Raw genomic sequence first — 18,744 nt, forward strand, 5'->3', positions numbered from 1 at the left:
CCACACAGAGATTCCTCAGTGGAATTTCTGCACAATGTTTCTGCTGCAGAAATACCAATTTTGGAGTCTGTGGAAAGAATAGACATGTCTATTCTTTCTGCAGAGTCTGCATGGAAATGAATTGCCATCTATCAGGCGGAGCATTTCTAAAGGGTCCTAGCGCCGGCATGTCCTGCTGGCACATCACTGTCGAGGAAATGTCCACACAGAAATTCTTTGTGCAGACATTCTCTGTGTGAACATAGCCATAGCCGCTTGGAATGGCACAGAATTTCCGCTGAATTCAACGGGCTTCTGCTGCTCTGTGCACACGGCGAAATTTACGTGCTAGATGTTTCAGGCATGGAAATTATTTTTTCCGTGTTCGCACAAAGAATAAAAGAATTCATTCTTTGTGCGGATTTTGCACAGAATGCATAACCATCTATTGATACTGTACATTCCGTGCGGTTCCAGTATCGAAAGATTCTGCCGGCGCACTGCACTGTACGGAATGTCTGCGTGGAGATTTACTGAGTGGACATTCCTCCATGTGTACGCGGCCTAGCCTATTTGCTTTGTTTCTCAAGTTTGGTTTGCCAGACACTAGCATAGTGTATTATTCTTATGTCTCTCAAAGAAAACCTGCAGTCATGGCCATAAATGTTGGTGTAATGTCCCAGTACAGGACATGGTCTCAGTGACCTGGGGGCTCCCCTGCAAGGTCTCCCCCTGTTGATTCCATAATGTTGTGTATATCACTTTAATACCTAGACAGTATCCTTATGTATAGGTTGTACAAAGGACCTGTGGGAGGTCTCAAGGACCTGTGGAAGTCTGTCACATGTTATGCAGTCATATGATTTGTTGTCACATGTTCTCCCAGAGAGCACCAGCTTAACCTATCTCCCGCAGCTTGACCAATGGGCCTTAGTCCAGCCCCTTACTATATAAAGGGGCAGCCATTACAATTCTGTCTCTTTGCTACAAGCTCTGCTGCTGCAAGCATCAAGTCTTTGCTGAGCACAGCAACCGCCAGAGATCTCCGTGCAAGTGATCAGCATCTGGAAGACCCCAAAAGCTACAGTCATTCCAGTAAGTCTCAAGTCTATGTCTGCTGTCACTGAAACTAGTTAAGTCCTGCATATAGTCAAGTCCAGTCTCAAGTCAAGTTAATTACAAGTATATTGGCCCAGCAAGGTGTGAGGTCCTTCTGGGTCCTGGCCACCTCTCTGGGAAATCTAGCCTTAGCTGTGAAGATATTTCCATCAGTCTTATACTCAGCAAAGCCACTGTTTGACCATAACTGGTTGTGGACTCTCATTTCACTACTAGCAACTGGGATAGCGGAGAAACCGGGCATGTGGTGTCCTGGAACCCTAAAACCACACTGGCATCATGAACACTAGAAGTTAACAATATCTTGCCCCTGGCGTTAATACCATCCGATCCCACCACTCACACCGCTAAACCCGTGGTCCCGCCATGCAACCGTGGGTCACCACATTGGCACCCCTGAAATTTTTCTAGAAAATGAAGTATATTTCACAGAAAAGGATTGCATTAACACATGTTTTGCTATACACATGTTCATTACCTTTGTGTGTATTGGAACTAAACCAAAAAAGGGAAGAAAAAAAGCTAATTGGACATAATGTCACACCAAAAACCAAAAAGGGGCTGGACAAAATTATCGGCACCCTTAACTTAATATTTGGTTGCACACCATTTTGGAAAAAATAACTGAAATCAGTTGCTTCCTATAACCATCAATAAGTTACTTACACCTCTCAGCCGGAATGTTGGACCACTCTTCCTTTGCAAACTGCTCCAGGTCTCTCTTATTGGAAGGGCACCTTTTCCCAACAGCAATTTTAAGATCTTTAAGATCTACAGGAGTTCAATGGGATTTAGATCTGGACTCATTGCAGGCCACTTCAGGACTCTCCAGTGCTTTGTTGCCATCCATTTCTGGGTACTTTTTGATGTATGTATGGGGTCATTGTCCTGCTTGAAGACCCAAGATCTCGGACGCAAACCCAGCTTTCTAACACTGGGCTGTACAGTGCGACACAAAATCCGTTGGTAATCCTCAGATTTCATGATGCCTCATACACATTCAAGGTACCCAGTGCAAGAGGCAGCAAAACAACCCCAAAACATCATTGAGCCTCCACCGTATTTCACTGTAGGTACTGTGTTTGTCTCTTTGTAGGCCTCATTCCATTTTCAGTAAACAGTAGGATGTTGTGCTTTACCAAAAAGCTCTATCTTGGTCACATCTGGCCACAACAAGTTTTCCCAGAATGATTTTGGCTTACTCAAGTTTATTTTGGCAAATTGTAGTTTTGCTTTTTTATGTCTCTGTTTCAGCAGTGGGGTCCTCCTGGGTCTCCTGCCATAGTGTTTCATTTCATGTCTCCTGCCATAGTGTTTCATTTCATGTCTCCTGCCATAGTGTTTCATTTCATTTAAATGTCAACAGATAGTTCTCGCTGGCACTGATGCTCCCTGAGCCTGCAGGACAGCTTGAATATCTTTGGAACTTGTTTGGGGCTGCTTATCCACCATCTGGACTATCCTGCTTTGACACCTTTTTGTCAATTTTTCTCTTCCCTCCATGCCCAGGGAGATTAGCAACAGTGCCATGGGTTGCAAACTTCTTGATAATGTTGTGCACTGCGGACAAAGGCAAATCTAGATCTCTGGAGATGGACTTGTAACCTTTAGATTGTTGATATTTTTCCACAATTTTGGTTCTCAATATAAAAGTGTGATTTTTAAATTGCCAACACCTGTTACTTGCCCCAGGTGAGTTTAAAGGAGCATCTCATGCTTGAAACAATCTTATTTTTCCACAATTTTGAAAGGGTGCCAATAATTTTGTCAGCCCATTTTTGGAGTTTGGTGTGACATTATGTCCAATTTGCTTTTTCTCCTCCCTTTTTTGGTTTAGTTCCAATACACACAAAGGGTATAAACATGTGTATAGCAAAACATGTGTTACTGCAATCCTTTCCTATCAGAAATGTTTCATTTTCTATAACAATTTCAGGGGTGCCAATATTTACGGCCATGACTGTATATGCTTAATTATATATAAGTAGAACAAACCTGGTCAACTGTAGAAAACCATACATTTTAAGTTTTGAAATGATATCTTTGTATCTCTCTTAGGCTTGTGGCTTTCACTAGCCATACGTTTTAGCTGGTCCTGAGTGTCTTTGTGGTTTTCCTCATTTTTCAGGACAAATAGTGCTATATGCTGCACTATTCTTTATGTCAAAACTGCAAAGACAGTGGAGCCTCTAATGGCAGTGGAACAGGTGATGCCTTTTGTGGTCCACAGCCACAGTAGTAAACGTGATGCTTCAATATTTGGTCAAGACAGATGAAAAGTAAATGTAAATTTCAGATGTTTAAATTATATTGACTTTTTAACAACTATCATAGGTAAAACCTTTTCGCGGTCTCTATTAGGTTATAGTTAGATTATGTGATTAGGTAGATAATCATCTTTCACTTTATCAAAACTAGATTTTTGTTGCATTGAAGAACTGAAAACATATGTTATTTTAGGCCAGTGACACGTCTACACCCCCCCTTTGTTGATTACATATCATAATTAAGTCAGGAGAACTGCATAGTTTTGCAGTTTTGACAGTGTTAAAATAAACAGGATGACAAAACATAACATTCCACCCCAGGAACAGACCTTGTCTCCATCCCAAAATAAATAAACCTGTCCTGATTACATTCATGTTGGCATCGTGGACCTACGCTAAAGAGTGGACTTCAGCGTCAACCCATATCTTATGCTACTAAACGGTTACAGAATCTATTGAAAGTGTAGTGTCACTCATGGTAAACTAACTTCCTGGGGACACCTGCCCTTCACATATGGCTCAAAGACACCAAAGCATGCTCGGTTCATAGACGGTGGGTGACAGCTGCTATTAGCACCTGATATTCACCATAAAAGGGAATCCATCAGCTATATTTGCTGCAGACACCATTTGATAGCTGTTAGGGTATAAAAGCAAATCTGCACCAGAGGCTCTTACAAACATACAGTATATACTTTTTACATCTTACATTCTGCTAATGGATTTGTATGATAATGTCCAAGAATAGGAATTCCCTTACGTGCTGCCAGGTCATGACTGGAACATTACAGCTTGTGCATGGAGCAATTCTGAAGAACTATATAGTGAGATACTGTTATTATGTAACTGTTTAATATGATTCTGTGAGCTTGTTATACAGGTGAAGAAATATATATATATATATATATATATATATATATATATGTAAATATAATGCAATATTATACATTTTTTTCCACTCTTGTGTAAAGTTGCAGGAAGTGACTTACAATAAAAAAAAAAAAAAAAAAAACTATTGTAACAGGAAATCACCTTTATTGTATTGTAATTTTTTATATAGTTATTAGAGGAAGTAGCTAAAGGGGTTAAACAGGTTTAAAAAAATATATATAAATAAAAAAAGTTAATTGGATACAGGGTAAAAATATTGCTCTGTTCATATTCAGTTTAAACTTGTATTCTTCAACTTCTGTAGATCAGATTTAAGTCAACCCGTGTCCTTATAGAGGGAGTCTCGTGTAGAAAATGTTTTCCCCTAATGCCCGGGCTGCCTGCAAATAAAAGAGGACTCACCTGCTGCCACTCTGCTCCTCCTCCGCCGCCATCATCTTCCTGGTCTGCCGTGGTCAGTGCGTCACAATCCGGTCAGCAAATCCCTGGCCACATTGATGTCCCGCCTAGGGTGTCAATATGCTGAGTGTGATACATTGAGCCTAGGCAACCCATGGCATTGGCTCAGTGCATCACACTGCCACTCACCCAATCGCCTGCGAGGCGGATCATCGCTGCCACGGGCAATTTGCTGACCATGGCCGGACCAGGAAAAGGGGTAGTCCAGACATATGTAACTTGGTTAACAAAAATCAGGTTGGCAATTCTGCTGCTGTCTGAGCGAATAGAGACACAGACAAGTCCTTTTTAACAGGTTTATATTGTTTAAAGTGATTTGTTTAAAGACTTTTCTAAACTAACTCAGGCTATGTTCTCTAACTACTCCAACCCCCCCCCCCCCCCCCCCACCCGCCCTTTTAAAACATTTTAAGAGCTTTAAAAACATCTGTATCTTACTTCTCTTCTTTCTCATAGTGTGAGCTGCCAGCAGTAGGATGTGGGGGACTGCTTCTGCCCTCACTTCGCCGAGGAGCACAGCGGGGTGGCGTATGGTGCGAGTGAGCCCGCTTTGCAGAGCTTTGCAGAGCAGTGCACAGAGCCCCTCTTGTCCTCGGTGCACAGAGCCCCGCTTGTCCTCGGTGCACAGAGCCCCGCTTGTCCTCGGTGCACAGAGCCCCGCTTGTCCTCGGTGCACAGAGCCCCGCTTGTCCTCGGTGCACAGAGCCCCGCTTGTCCTCGGTGCACAGAGCCCCGCTTGTCCTCGGTGCACAGAGCCCCGCTTGTCCTCGGTGCACAGAGCCCCGCTTGTCCTCGGTGCACAGAGCCCCGCTTGTCCTCGGTGCACAGAGCCCCGCTTGTCCTCGGTGCACAGAGCTCGTCACGTCACATTTTTTTTGATGACAGGTACTTTTTAAGTAGTATTTATATTATTTAATATATTCATCCTGTTATTTAGGTGGGAATGTTAATGCAGACATTATGTGCTCATACTGAACTCCAGTATACTATAACATTATGGAGCTCTCTTGTATAAAGATTTCTCTGCTATGAGTTCACTTCTTTGTGGGGTACTGCCTTACAATATAATGTACACAAGTGTAATGCTTTCCAGGAATAAAATTCTAATTCCTTTTAGATGACATCATAGTTAATGCGTGTGAAAGGAATATTTACTCACATTCTTGGTTCTATAGCTAATGGGTTCATAGCACAGACAGAAACATTTCACTGGACTTACCAGTCTTCCTTTCCTTTAAAGTGCAGCTGTCATAGATATTGTACCCCCCAGACTAATACCATGATAGTATAGATGATAAAACTTGTAATGCAGCTATACCTTTGGCTGCTCTTTATCAGCCAGAAAATAGTTTTATCATGTGGTCAGCAACAGTCGGATAGGCGTGGCCGGGGTTCACAATGCCCCACCTCCACCACGCCTATCCCTTGTAAGTGAGCGCTGGGACCGCTGTGTGATTGACACACAGGTCCCCAGCACAAGCTCCCCGATGTTATTGATGTGCGGGCCGTGACTTCACTGAGCCCTTACATATTAAGTGCACCTTTATGATATACAGTGCCCGTTCTTCGCTTCTTTCTTCTCCATGTGCCGGAAACGCGCTGCTTCTGCTTTCACTAGAGGCAGAGAACTCGCTCGCTCAATGCCTCTAGCACTGCACAGGCGCACAGCGCTGGTAGCAGACAACGGGAGTGAGCACTTTCTCTCTGCCAGAGACATTGTCTTCCACCAGTGCCATGCGCCTGGGCAGTGCTAGAGGCATGGAGCGAGCAAGCTCTCTGTCTGTAGTGAAAGCTGAAAGCAGAAGCAGAACGTCTCAGGCACCAGGAGAAGAAAGAAGCGGAGAACGGGCACTGTATATCGTATAGGTGCACATAATATGTAAAGGTTCAGTGGAGTCACGGCCCACACATCATAAAAATCGGGGCGCTTGCTCTGGGGACCTGTGTGTCAATCACACAGCAGTCCCAGCGCTCACTTACAGGGGATAGGCGTGGCGGAGGTGGGGTATTGTGAACCCCGGCCACGCCTATGCGACTGTTGCTGACCTCACGATAAAACTATTTTCTGGCCTATAAAGTGTGATAAAGAGCAGCCAAGGTATAGCTGCATTACAAGTTTTATCATCTATACTATCGTGATATTAGTCTGGGGGGTACAATATCCATGACAGTTGTGCTTTAAAATTATTAGGGCGACAGCTTATGTTTATTACATACCCATTAAGATATCTGCCTGCATAGCATGTACACCATAGGCTTGCCTTTAGAGGACAACTTTGACTTCACGGTTTGGCCTTTTAACATATATGATCAGAAAAGCTTCTGATATAAATAGAGGCTATGACAGATACCGAACAGTGGCATCTGTCTTTCATAGACAAATATGGACTTAATTAACTATTAACCTTGCAAAGCTATAATGGGCGCAGGCGAGCAGGTGACCATAAGGGCGTTCCTTGTAGGTGCCTCCTTACTGAACAATTGCAGCGAGAAGAACAAAAGTGTGTTTCAGTCAAAAGCAAGGTTGGAATACAAATGGTTAGTTCAAAGAAGTGCAAAGTCTGGGTGTAAGAATAATCTATTACCCTACAGTCTCTAATATTTAGCAACAGTCTTTACTTTTTGGTGAACGTTACAGTTCAGGCCAACACTGTGGTAGCTGAATCCATAGATCTTTCCTCCCATCAGCTCTCTGATTGGCTGGCTAGGTCAGACTGTCCCAAGAGATTCACACATTTGATGTACGTAGGAAGAATTACATGACCCCACTATGGCCTCTGTACTTCAGAGCTAATCCGTACATAGTGAACCCAGCCCTAACTCATAGTGGGGCCAAACTTGGTGAATACTTATGGCTCTGACTTGCAGATGCTGTTGGGGCTTTTTCCAATTCTTCAAGACCTTCTGGAGCAGTGAATGTCCAGTTTAGCTTACCTGCACAGGATTTGTGGTTCGCTGACTTAGCCAATGAGCTGCCTCTTTAGTTCCTTGCTTATTACTCTTGACTTTCCCTTCTGTAACCTCTGTGTGGGGCTCAGCCTCTCGTCTGGCCTCCTCTTGAGCTCTCTTAAAGAGACCCATACGTTAACTAACTGGGGATGGCTGCGGTACCCTCCAAATCCATGTATGTGCCACAAGCTTACACATGAAGTTTCTGTTAACTGGGCTACATTAAAACCTGTAGAGACAGATTTAGATATGCAAAATTTCTGGAAATTTTGAAGCTATGAAAAAAGAAAATCAAAACAGTGGATTAGTTTGACAAATTTAAAATAATTTTAATGGATGGGTCACATGTGCCATATTTTGCTGCATATTTGCAGCTGCTTATTTATCTACCCATTAAAGGCAATGGGTAGCAAAATCAGCTGCAGAAAATATGCAGCAAAATAAGACACGTTACCCTACCCTAAGGGTATGTTCATACATGGACATTTCTGCTGTAGATTAGATTTTGCTGCCCATTGACTTCTGCTGCAGAAAATATGCACGTGTGAAAGCTGAATGTTGGTCTCACCATTTTACTGAGAGGAGGAAAGAAAAAAACTATTTCCTAATACGCCAAACTCAGAAAACGTTATGTAATGGGAAGAACAGGAATAAGAATCAGATAGATAAATGCTCATTAAGGCTGATCTGAGAGGACAAAAGCTATTAACTTCTGTAATACCAACAAGATGGACTCCAGTCACAACCAAACTAGACTGAAACCTTTTTCCCTGCAGCGCCCCTAGAGACAGAAATGCATATTGGTGGTCTTTAAAAATAACATTTGCGGTATTTGAATTGTATTCCAGGATTTGTATTTCTTCGGATGAGACTGACTGGAGATCTTACTATGATTCTCAGATGTCTTTCATAAAAGGCTTAATGTTATATAGTTTGAATACTATGTTATAAACATATTTATCAGTATAACAGAACACATTCCATACAGCTTTCGGGGGGGGGGGGGGGGGGGGGGGGTGCTTTTTCTGCTTATTTTCCCTTTTTTTTCCCCTGGCCTTCCCATCTCTTGACAGATCCCACTATTAGACATTGGTATACAATATATATGACCCATATGCCATAAAACATTGTAAAAATCTAGTGTAAAGCTCATATGTGTTAATCGGATAACTGTGACTGATGCCATATGTTGGCTATATAGGTTAATATGGTATCTGTTAAATAGATAAAAAATTTTAAAGATGCTGAGATATGGAATAATGTAGTCTACTATGCTATTTCATGCTTCCCATGCCATCATAGGAAAGTAAGAGCACAGGGATTCTCCCCTTTTTGTTTTTTGTTTTCCAAAGCTTTTGCAGTCCTCACATCCCTGTAAATTTAGCCTTATTAGCATTAAAACAAAACTATGAAGCAGAAGTAACAATAATGGTGCCGAGCTCCGAATACAGCTTTCCTGTGCGGAAGGCTTCGGCCTTTTGATGGCCATATTGGTAGTTAGTAGTGTTCTATGGACTGTGTGTAAATATCTCCCACAAACTGTTCCATGTATTTTTATACTTATTTGTTGTAGAGTTTAGAAGGGATACTGTTTTCCTCATCTACATATGTAGTCACTCAAGCTATGAGGAACTTTCACTGACACACCTATGATCTCTATGGGTGGGTCTGCAACGTCCCGACATGTTATACATGTTAAAATTTTTTCCCATAGTGAGTAGTAATGGTAAGATTCCTGGAAGCAAAACCTGATTGAGAAAATAACCAGTATAAAGAGTACAGTTATGAGCTGACACTCATTGTTTCCACATTAGGACTGATTTATGGGCCTACAAACAGTGAGTACATTCTACTATTAACCTGCTGCGTGCATTCATGTCAGATGCTCACATGGCAATCTTTGGAAGTCATCCTTGAACAGCCGTCGTGATGTTTTGGGACAACCTTTTTTCATTTATTGTATTTTTTTGCTCCAGAGATATGGGTTGACACAGACTTTCCTTGAAAGAGGAAATGAAATATATATTCCACCTGAGGGCTCTTTCATGGCTTATATATGGAAATATTATATTTAAAAAGTTGAGTATCTTTGTCAATACATTGGTTTACTTATCTGGTACTGAGTCACAGTCTGTATCAAAGGGGTTTTCCTGCTTATACATCTTATCCCTTATCCAAAGGATAGGGGATAAGATGTATGATTGCAGGGGTCCTGCCACTGAGGACCCCCCGCCGATCTCAGGGCAGCCCTCGGAATGCTGTGCACAGAATGCCAGGGGCTGCACAGAGATTGCAGAGGTCCCTAGCGGCGGGACCCCTGCAATCATACATCTTATCCCCTGGCCAGGGGATAAGATGTACACTGCTCAAAAAACATAAAGGGAACACTAAGATAACACATCCTAGATCTGAATGAATGAACTAATTGTATGAAATACTTTCATCTTTACATAGTTGAATGTGCTGACAACAAAATCACACAAAAATTCTCAATGGAAATCAAATCAAACCAGAGGTCTGGATATGGAGTCACACTTAAAATCAAAGTGGAAAACCACACAACAGGCTGATACAACATTGATGTAATATCCTTAAAACAAGTCAAAATGAGGCTCAGTAGTCTATGTGGCCTCCACGTGCCCGTATGACCTCCCTACAATGCCTGGGCATGCTCCTTATGAGGTGGCTCCTGGACGGTCTGTGGTGCAACGTGGCATTGGTGGATGGAGCGAGACATGATGTCCCAGATATTCTCAATCGGATTCAGGTCTGAGGAAAGAGTGGGCCAGTCCATAGCATCAATGCCTTCCTCTTGCAGGAACTGCTGACACACTCCAGCCACAAGAGGTCTAGCATTGTCTTGCATTAAGAGGAACCCTGGGCCAACCGCACCAGCATATGGTCTCACAAGGAGTCTGAGGATCTCATCTCGGTACCTAATGGCAGTCAGGCTACCTCTGGCAAGGACATGGGGGGCTGTGTGGCCCCCCAAAGAAATGCCACCCCACACCATTACTGACCCACCTGCAAACTGGTCATGCTGGAGCATGTTGCAGGCAGCAGAACGTTCTCCATGGCATCTCCAGTCTCTGTCACATCTGTTACATGTGCTCAATGTGAACGTGCTTTCATCTGTGAAGAGCACAGGGCACCAGTGACAAATTTGCCAATCTTGGTGTTGTCTGGCAAATGCCAAACGTCCTGCACAGTGTTGGGCTGTAAACTCAACCACCACCTGTGTACGTCGGGCCCTCATACCACCCTCATAAAGTCTATTTCTGACCGTTTGAGTGAACACATGCACATTTGTGGCCTACTGAAGGGTATTGTGCAGGGCTCTGGCAGTGATCCTGCTCCTCCTTACACAAAGGTAGCAGTCCTGCTGCTGGGTTGTTGCCCTGCTACGGCCTCCTCCACATCTCCTGATGTACTGGTCTGTCTCCTGGTAGCGCCTCCATGCTCTGGACACTACGCTGACAGACACAGCAAACCTTCTTGCCACAGCTTGCATTGATGTGCCATCCTGGATGAGCTGCACTACCTGAGCCACTTGTGTGGGTTGTAGACTCCATCTCATGCTACCACTAGAGTGAAAGCACCGCCAGCATTCAAAAGTGACCAAAAAAATCAGCCAGGAAGCATAGGAACTGAGACGTGGTCTGTGGTCACCACCTGCAGAACCACTCCTTTATTGGGGGTGTCTTGCTAATTGCCTATAATTTCCACCTGTTGTCTGTTCCATTTGCACAACAGCATGTGAAATTGATTGTCTATCAGTGTTGCTTCCTGAGTGGACAATGTGATTTCACAGAATTGTGATTGACTTGGAGTTACATTGTGTTGTTTGTGTTCCTTTTATTTTTTGAGCAGTGTATAAAGCTAAAATACCCCTTTAAGGCCTATGTGGGCATTAGAGAGAAGTTAGCCAAACCCACCATATTTAGCCAACTATATTACAGTCCTTTTATACAGAGAGCTAATTGCCTGACACAGGTTCCGATCAACTATATATATGTCAGTCAGCGCTCGTTGAAAGGACCATTTACATGGCTCAATTTTCGGCACAAACTATTGCTCGATCATTAATGCGCCGGTCCCTTGCATTATTGAGGGGGCCTTTATGTATTATGTGTAGTGGGATCCTCCTGACTCTTCTAGGCAGGTGATCTCAAAGGTAAACAAGAATTGGGCTTGTTGACATTTAGAGCCTAATCAATTTGTTCTCTCTTAAGGGGTACTCCACTCCCTAGGGAACACTGGGAGCGGGCCTTGGGGGTCGTCACGCCCCGCCCCTCGTGATGTTACGCCTGCCCCCTCAATGCAAGTCTATGGGAGGGGTCGTGGCGGCCGTCACACCCGTCCCATAGACTTGCATTGAGGGGCAGGGTGTGAAGTATTCCGAATGCTCGGGAGTGGGGTATCCCTTTAAGATTAGCTGTGACTGTAAGTGTCTGGTAGTAGCTTAATTTGGTCTCCCAATTAAAAACATATCCATGCTCAGTGGAGTATGCCTGTGTGTGTTGGGGTTGGAAGGAATTGCTGTTGGATAAACACTCAGTGAAGGTGCCTTTGTAGTCCAGAGCTTTAATCATAATTCTCATGTCCTGTAGTCATAATACCTGCCACTGTACAGTGTGTGCTGGTGCAATGCTATGGGCAATTCTGTGTTGATATTATAATTTCTATATGCTGCTAGTTTTATTAGTTTTACTTAATTTGTTTACGGACACACATTTGCAATATAACTGTGGGGTAGGTAGAGTCTGCTGTGGGTACATTATTTAACTTAGTATCCATCATATTTATTTTTTTAGCCATGAGGGCTCTTGTCTTGAGATAACAGATTTTTGAAGAGTATGCCCTGAATACTAAGGGAGTGGGTCTATACTATCTCACATGTTTGAAATACATTGGAGTTTGAGAATCTGCTCAATATGTCACAAGCATTGATCGTGTAGACTGAGGGCATCTATTGACCTTGAGCTTGGTGGTGCTATGCCAACACTAAAGTCAGATGAGCATACCCTAAACCATCCATAGGCAAAGTTTCCACTTTTTTTCCTGGCAGTTTTTGGAATACTGCCACTGCAGTTTTTGAGACAAAGTCAGAAGTGGATCCATAAGGGAGGAGACGTGTAAGTCCTTCCTATATATGTCCTATTCCTTTTGAATACATTTCTGGCTTTGGCCCAAAAATTGCAGTGGCCGATATCCAAAAACTGCCAGAAAAAAACAAGTGGAAACACAGCCTTACAGATGTTACTATGCAATTACATTGTTACATTTTATTATTATTATTATTTTTTTTTTCTCTTTTCATTTAGTGAATTGGTTAGTTTTAGCTATCTGGTGCAAACTTTTTTTTTTAGTACAAGCAAAGTTTTTTTTTGCAGCCGAAGCCTTTTTACTATATCTATATTCACATTTACATATAGGTAAATGCTGTATCTTGTTTGCTTTCCTAATTTTTCCATTTACAGTCCCTGCAAGCCTTGTAGTCCTGAAAGCTGAGTACTAAACTGCAGTTAAAAGTGTATGCAAATAATAGCAGCTGAACTGGTGTTTGTTAGTTTTATGCTACATTACCTTGTTGCTGTTTCACTTCTTTTGAAGATGAAAACAAAAAACAAAAAAACTGTCCTGTTGTTAAATGGAAACTGTCCACAAGTTGCTGTTGATGGATTTGTTATTCCTTTGTTTACTTACAGTGCGTAATAGTGTCTCTTGCTCTGTATGGAATATAAATATACAAAGTATACCTACATGAAACACGCACGATATATACGGTCATGGCCGTAAATGTTGGCACCCCTGAAAATTTTCACAGAAAAGGATTGCAGTAACACATGTTTTGCTATACACATGTTTATTCCCTTTGTGTGTATTGGAACTAAACCAAAAGAGGGAGGAAAAAAAGCAAATTGGACATAATGTCACACCAAACTCCAAAAATGGGCTGGATGAAATTATTGGCACCCATAACTTAAATGGGTATTCCAGGAATTTATTTTTTATTTGACTATGCTACAGGCGCTGTACAGTTAGTGGAGTTCATAATATAGTGTCTGTACCTGTGTGTGACGGTTTTCTCACAATTCTTCCGTGATTTTCACTCCAATATTTATTTTTATCAGCATACAAAATGACTGTTGTCTCAGATTTTTCCCAGCTTGCAATGCGGCCGAGACCTGACTCACTAGTCATCTGATGACAGGGAGCCTGTCTGCTTCAATGGGTGGAGGGATCGCTTATTGGGATAGAGATCAATCTGCAACTAATGCAACAGCTGTAGGCACCCTGATTGAAAACCATAGGTCTTTTGATGGATGCTGCTCATTTATCTTTCAATGGGTGGGGTGGCTGATGTGTGGGAGGGAGGAAAATAGAATTGTGGGATTTGTAGTCAAAAAAAGAAAAGTCAAACAGGAAATACCTGTTCACAAAAAGCTATCCACAGTGTTATGATAATCTCATGACATAGCCATTTAGCCCCAAGACAAGTGCAGGTCCTTTCTAAGCATATCAATTACTGCCTGCAAGGTATGTACTAAAATCACCTTATGATGGATAACCCCTTTATTATTTAGTTGCACACCCTTTGGTAAAAATAACTGAAGTCAGTCACTTCCTATAACCATCAATAAGCTTCTTATACCTCTCATCCAGAATGTTAGACCACTCTTCCTTTGCAAACTGCTCCAGGTCTCTCTTATTGGAAGGCGCCTTTTCCCAACAGCAATTTTAAGATCTCTCCACAGGTGTTCAATGGGATTTAGATCTGGACTCATTGTTGGCCACTTCAGAACTCTCCAGCGCTTTGTTGCCATCCATTTCTGGGTGCTTTTTGACGTATGTTTAGGGTCATTGTCCTACTGGAAGACCCAAGATCTCGGAGGCAAACACAGCTTTCTGACACTGGGCTGTACAGTGCAACCCAAAATCCGTTGGTAATCCTCAGATTTCATGATGCCTTGCACACATTCAAGGCACCCAGTGCCAGAGGCAGCAGAACAACCCCAAAACATCATTAAACCTCCACCATATTTCACTGTAGGAACTGTGTTCTTTTCTTTGTAGGCCTCATTCCGTTTTCAGTAAACAGTATTATGATGTGCTTTACCAAAAAAGCTCTATCTTGGTCTCATCTGTCCACAAGACATTTTCCCAGAATGATTTTGGCTTACTCAAGTTCATTTTGGCAAAATATAGTCTTGTGTTTTTATCTCTCTGTGTCAGCAGTGGGTCCTCCTGGGTCTCCTGCCATAGCATTTCATTTCATTTAAATGTCAACGGATAGTTGGCGCTGACACTGATGGTCCCTGAGCCTGCAGAACAGCTTTAATATCTGTGGAACTTGTTTGGGGCTGCTTATCCACCATCCAGACTATCCTGCGTTAACACCTTTCATCAATTTTTCTCTTCCATCCACGCCCAGGGAGATTAGCTACAGTGCCATGGGTTGTAAATTTCTTGATAATGTTGCGCACTGTGGACAAAGGCAAATCTAGATCTCTGGAAATGGACTTGTAACCTTGAGATTGTCCTCAGACTGTTCTCTTCTCCTCTTTCTGTTGTCCATGCTAAGTGTGGCGCACAAAGACACACAATGCAAAGACTAAAAAAACTTCTCTCCTTTTTTATCTGCTTTCAGGTGTGATTTTTATGTTGCCCACACCTGTTACTTGCCCCAGGTGAGTTTAAAGGAGCATCACATTACTTGAAACAATCTTATTTTTCCACAATTTTGAAATGGTGGCAATCATTTTTGGAGTTTGGTGACATTATGTCCAATTTGCTTTTTTTTCCTCCTTTTTTTGGTTTAGTTCCAATACACACAAAGGGAATAAACATGTGTATAGCAAAACATGTGTTACTGCAATCCTTTCCTGTCAGAAATGTTCTTGAAAAATTTCAGGTGTGCCAACATTTACGGCCATGACTGTATATATATTTAACTGTGTGTGTACTAAGGCTTCGCGCATGTGACTGTATTACGGATTTGTAATACATCACCAGTAAAGATCTAAGGAACTATACTATACCTCGGTGTGCCCCTAGTTTCAGATGTAGGCACATATTTTGTTTTCCATTCTTAAAGGGGTTATCCATCATAAGGTGATTTTAGTACATACCTGGCAGGCAGTAATGGACATGCTTAGGAAGGATCTGCACTTGTCTTGAGGCTAAATGGCTATGTTGTGAGATTACCATAACACTGTGGCTAACTGTTTGTGAACTGGTATTTCCTGTTTGACTTTTCTTTTTTTGACTACAAATCCCATTATTCCATTTTCCTCCTTCCCACACATCAGCCACCCCACCCATTGAAACATAAATGAGCTGCATCCATTCAAATCAGTGTGGTTTTCAATCAGGGTGCCCACAGCTGTTGCATTAGTTGCAGATTGATCTCTCTCCCACCAAGCGATCGCTCCACCCATTGAAGCAGACAGGCTCCCTGTCATCAGCTGACTAGTGAGTGACTCGGCCGCATTGCAAGCTGGGAAAAATCTGAGACAACAGTCATTTTGTATGCTGGTAAAAATAAATATTGGAGTGAAAATCACAGAAGAATTGTGAGAAAACAGTCACACACAGGTACAGACACTATATTATGAACTACATTAACTTCACAGCCCCTGAAGCATAGTCAAATACAAAAAAATCCTGGAATACCCCTTTAAAGTGTAATAAATTGACATGTTACACAGACTCATAATAAAAGTTTTGATCAATGATGAGACTTTCTCCCATTGTTACGTAATGGCGAATGAAGCATGTGCCTGTACACTTCACTCCCCAGCTTGCTGCTTAAAGGGGTATTCCAGGAAAAAACTTTTTATATATATAAATATATATATATATATATATATATATATCTATCAACTGGCTCCAGAAAGTTAAACAGATTTGTAAATTACTTCTATTAAAAAATCTTAATCCTTTCTGTACTTATGAGCTTCTGAAGTTATGGTTGTTCTTTTCTGCCTAAGTGCTCTCTGAGGACACCTGTCTCGGGAAATGCCCAGTTTAGAAACAAATCCCCATAGCAAACCTCTTCTAAACTGGGCGTTTACCGAGGCAGGTGTCATCAGAGAGGATTTAGACAGAAAAGAACAACCTTAACTTCAGAAGCTCATAAGTACTGAAAGGATTAAGATTTTTTTAATAGAAGTAATTTACAAATCTGTTTAACTTTCTGGAGCCAGTTGATATATATAAAAACGTTTTTTTCCGGGAATACCCCTTTAAATGAGTAGTCTGGCGCGCACTTTTCTTATTTTATCCGGTCCGGGCTGCAAAAATAAAATAAAAAATTTCTCTTGCCTGCCTGCGCTCCCCCGGAGCTCCGGTACAGGTGTTTGGTCGCCGGGCTCTTTGCTTCTTACTTCCTGTTAGCCCGGCATGTCACACGGAGTTTCAGCCTATCACCGGCCGCAGTGATGTCCCGCCTCGGCCGGTGATGGGCTGAAGCTCCTTGTGACGTGCCGGGCTAACAGGAAGTAACAAGCCCGGCGACCGAACACCTGTAACGGAGCTCCGGGGGCGCGCTGGCAGGCAAGAGAAAGTTTGTTTTCTTTCTTTTTTGCAGCCCGGACCGGATAAAATAAGAAAACTGCGCGCCGGACTACTCCTTTAATGCGACTGCAGAAGTTTGGCTTCATAAACTTATAATGGAGTCTGTGTCCTGTAATCTGTTGGTTTGAAGGGTGAGCCATGTGCTTTACCCGGTTATAACTAATGGTCAAAAGGGGGCTCAGATCTAAACTTTTGACAGGTCTGTGCGAAGTTTGAAAACTTCATTTAACATTTAAAGTTGTAGACAGTGTGCACAGTAAAAGCTGTTTGTAGCCATGCTTTTTGCTTTCTGTGTACAATGTATTGCTTTGTGTTTGCATACATTTTTCATAGACCTCAGTGTAGAAAATAAATAAAAGGAACAAAAAAACATGGGGCCGTCCACTACCTGCGGAAATGGCTGCCTGACCAGGACGTCCTCCTCCGCTTCCCCAGCAGGCGACCCTGCATCCACTTAGCCCTATGGGGGAGATTTATGAAAATCTGTCCAGAGGAAAAGTTGCTGAGTTGCCCATAACAACCAATCAGATCGCTTCTTTCATTTTTGAAAAGGCTTCTGGAAAAAAAATAAAAGAAGCGATCTTATTGGTTGCTATGGGCAACTCAGCAACTTTTCCTCTGGACAGGTTTTTAAAAATCTCCCCCATGGTATTCAGCATTTTTTGAATCCTTTAAAACCAGGTTTGACATATCCCAGGTTTCCATGGCCCTGCGCACGAAAGCCTCATGGTATACCTAATACTACCTTCCTTGTCGCGAAGATGTGTTTGGCCCTGCGCACGAGCAACACGACGCTTCTGCAGGTGCTCTGCTTGGCAACAGGGGGGAGTGTTCAGTCACATTGGCGGACATCATTCTGATGTCCATGTTTAAATTCCGCACTGCATTATGAGAGCCTGGAGAGAACACGCTTAGGACATGTTAAAAAAAAAAAATAATCTGGTGGAAATATTTTTTTTCTTTTTCCGATCAGCTGGTGCCATAAAGTTACAAACAGATTTGTAAATGACTTCTATTAAAATATCTTAATCCTTCCAGTACTTATCAGCTGGTGTATGCTACAGAAGAAGTTGAGTTGTTATTTTGTCTGACCACAGGGCTCTCTGCTGACACCACCTGTCCAGAGTAGGAGAGGTTTGCTATGGGGATTTGCTCCTGCTCCGGACAGTTCCTGACATGAACAGAGGTGTCAGCAGAGAGCACTGCGGTCAGACTGAAAAGAAAAACTCAACTTCCTCTGTAGTATACAGCAGCTGATAAGTACTGGAAGGGTTAAGATTTTTTAAATACAAGTCCTTTACAAATCTATTTAACTTTCTGAAGCATAGGTTCTAGGGATCGACCGATTATCGGTTTGGCCGATATTATCGTCCGATATTCACGGTTTTGGACATTATCGGTATCGGCAATTACCTTGCCGATAATGCCCTGCCTTCCCTGCCAGAGACCGACACTGCCCCACTGCCTCGCCCATCCCCGGTTTTATAATTACCTGTTCCCG

At 42.5% G+C, this 18,744-nt stretch overlaps 1 protein-coding gene across 3 annotated transcripts in view; it reads left to right on the forward strand.

The window, feature by feature from the left end:
• The window catches only part of SHROOM2 (shroom family member 2), a 199,592-nt gene that overhangs the window by 53,793 nt on the left and 127,055 nt on the right, over positions 1–18,744 (forward strand). Inside the window, exon 1 of one of the 3 annotated variants that reach the window (XM_056558879.1) lies at positions 17,820–17,891. The exons of the other annotated variants lie outside the window; for them this stretch is intronic. Coding sequence (XP_056414854.1) covers positions 17,838–17,891 — 54 coding nt within the window. The 5' untranslated portion in view covers positions 17,820–17,837. Of the gene's footprint in view, positions 1–17,819; positions 17,892–18,744 lie in introns of those variants that run through there. 3 annotated transcript variants of the gene reach the window in all.

Source organism: Hyla sarda, chromosome 2 (genome assembly GCF_029499605.1).
Source record: "Hyla sarda isolate aHylSar1 chromosome 2, aHylSar1.hap1, whole genome shotgun sequence".
NCBI lineage: Eukaryota > Metazoa > Chordata > Amphibia > Anura > Hylidae > Hyla > Hyla sarda.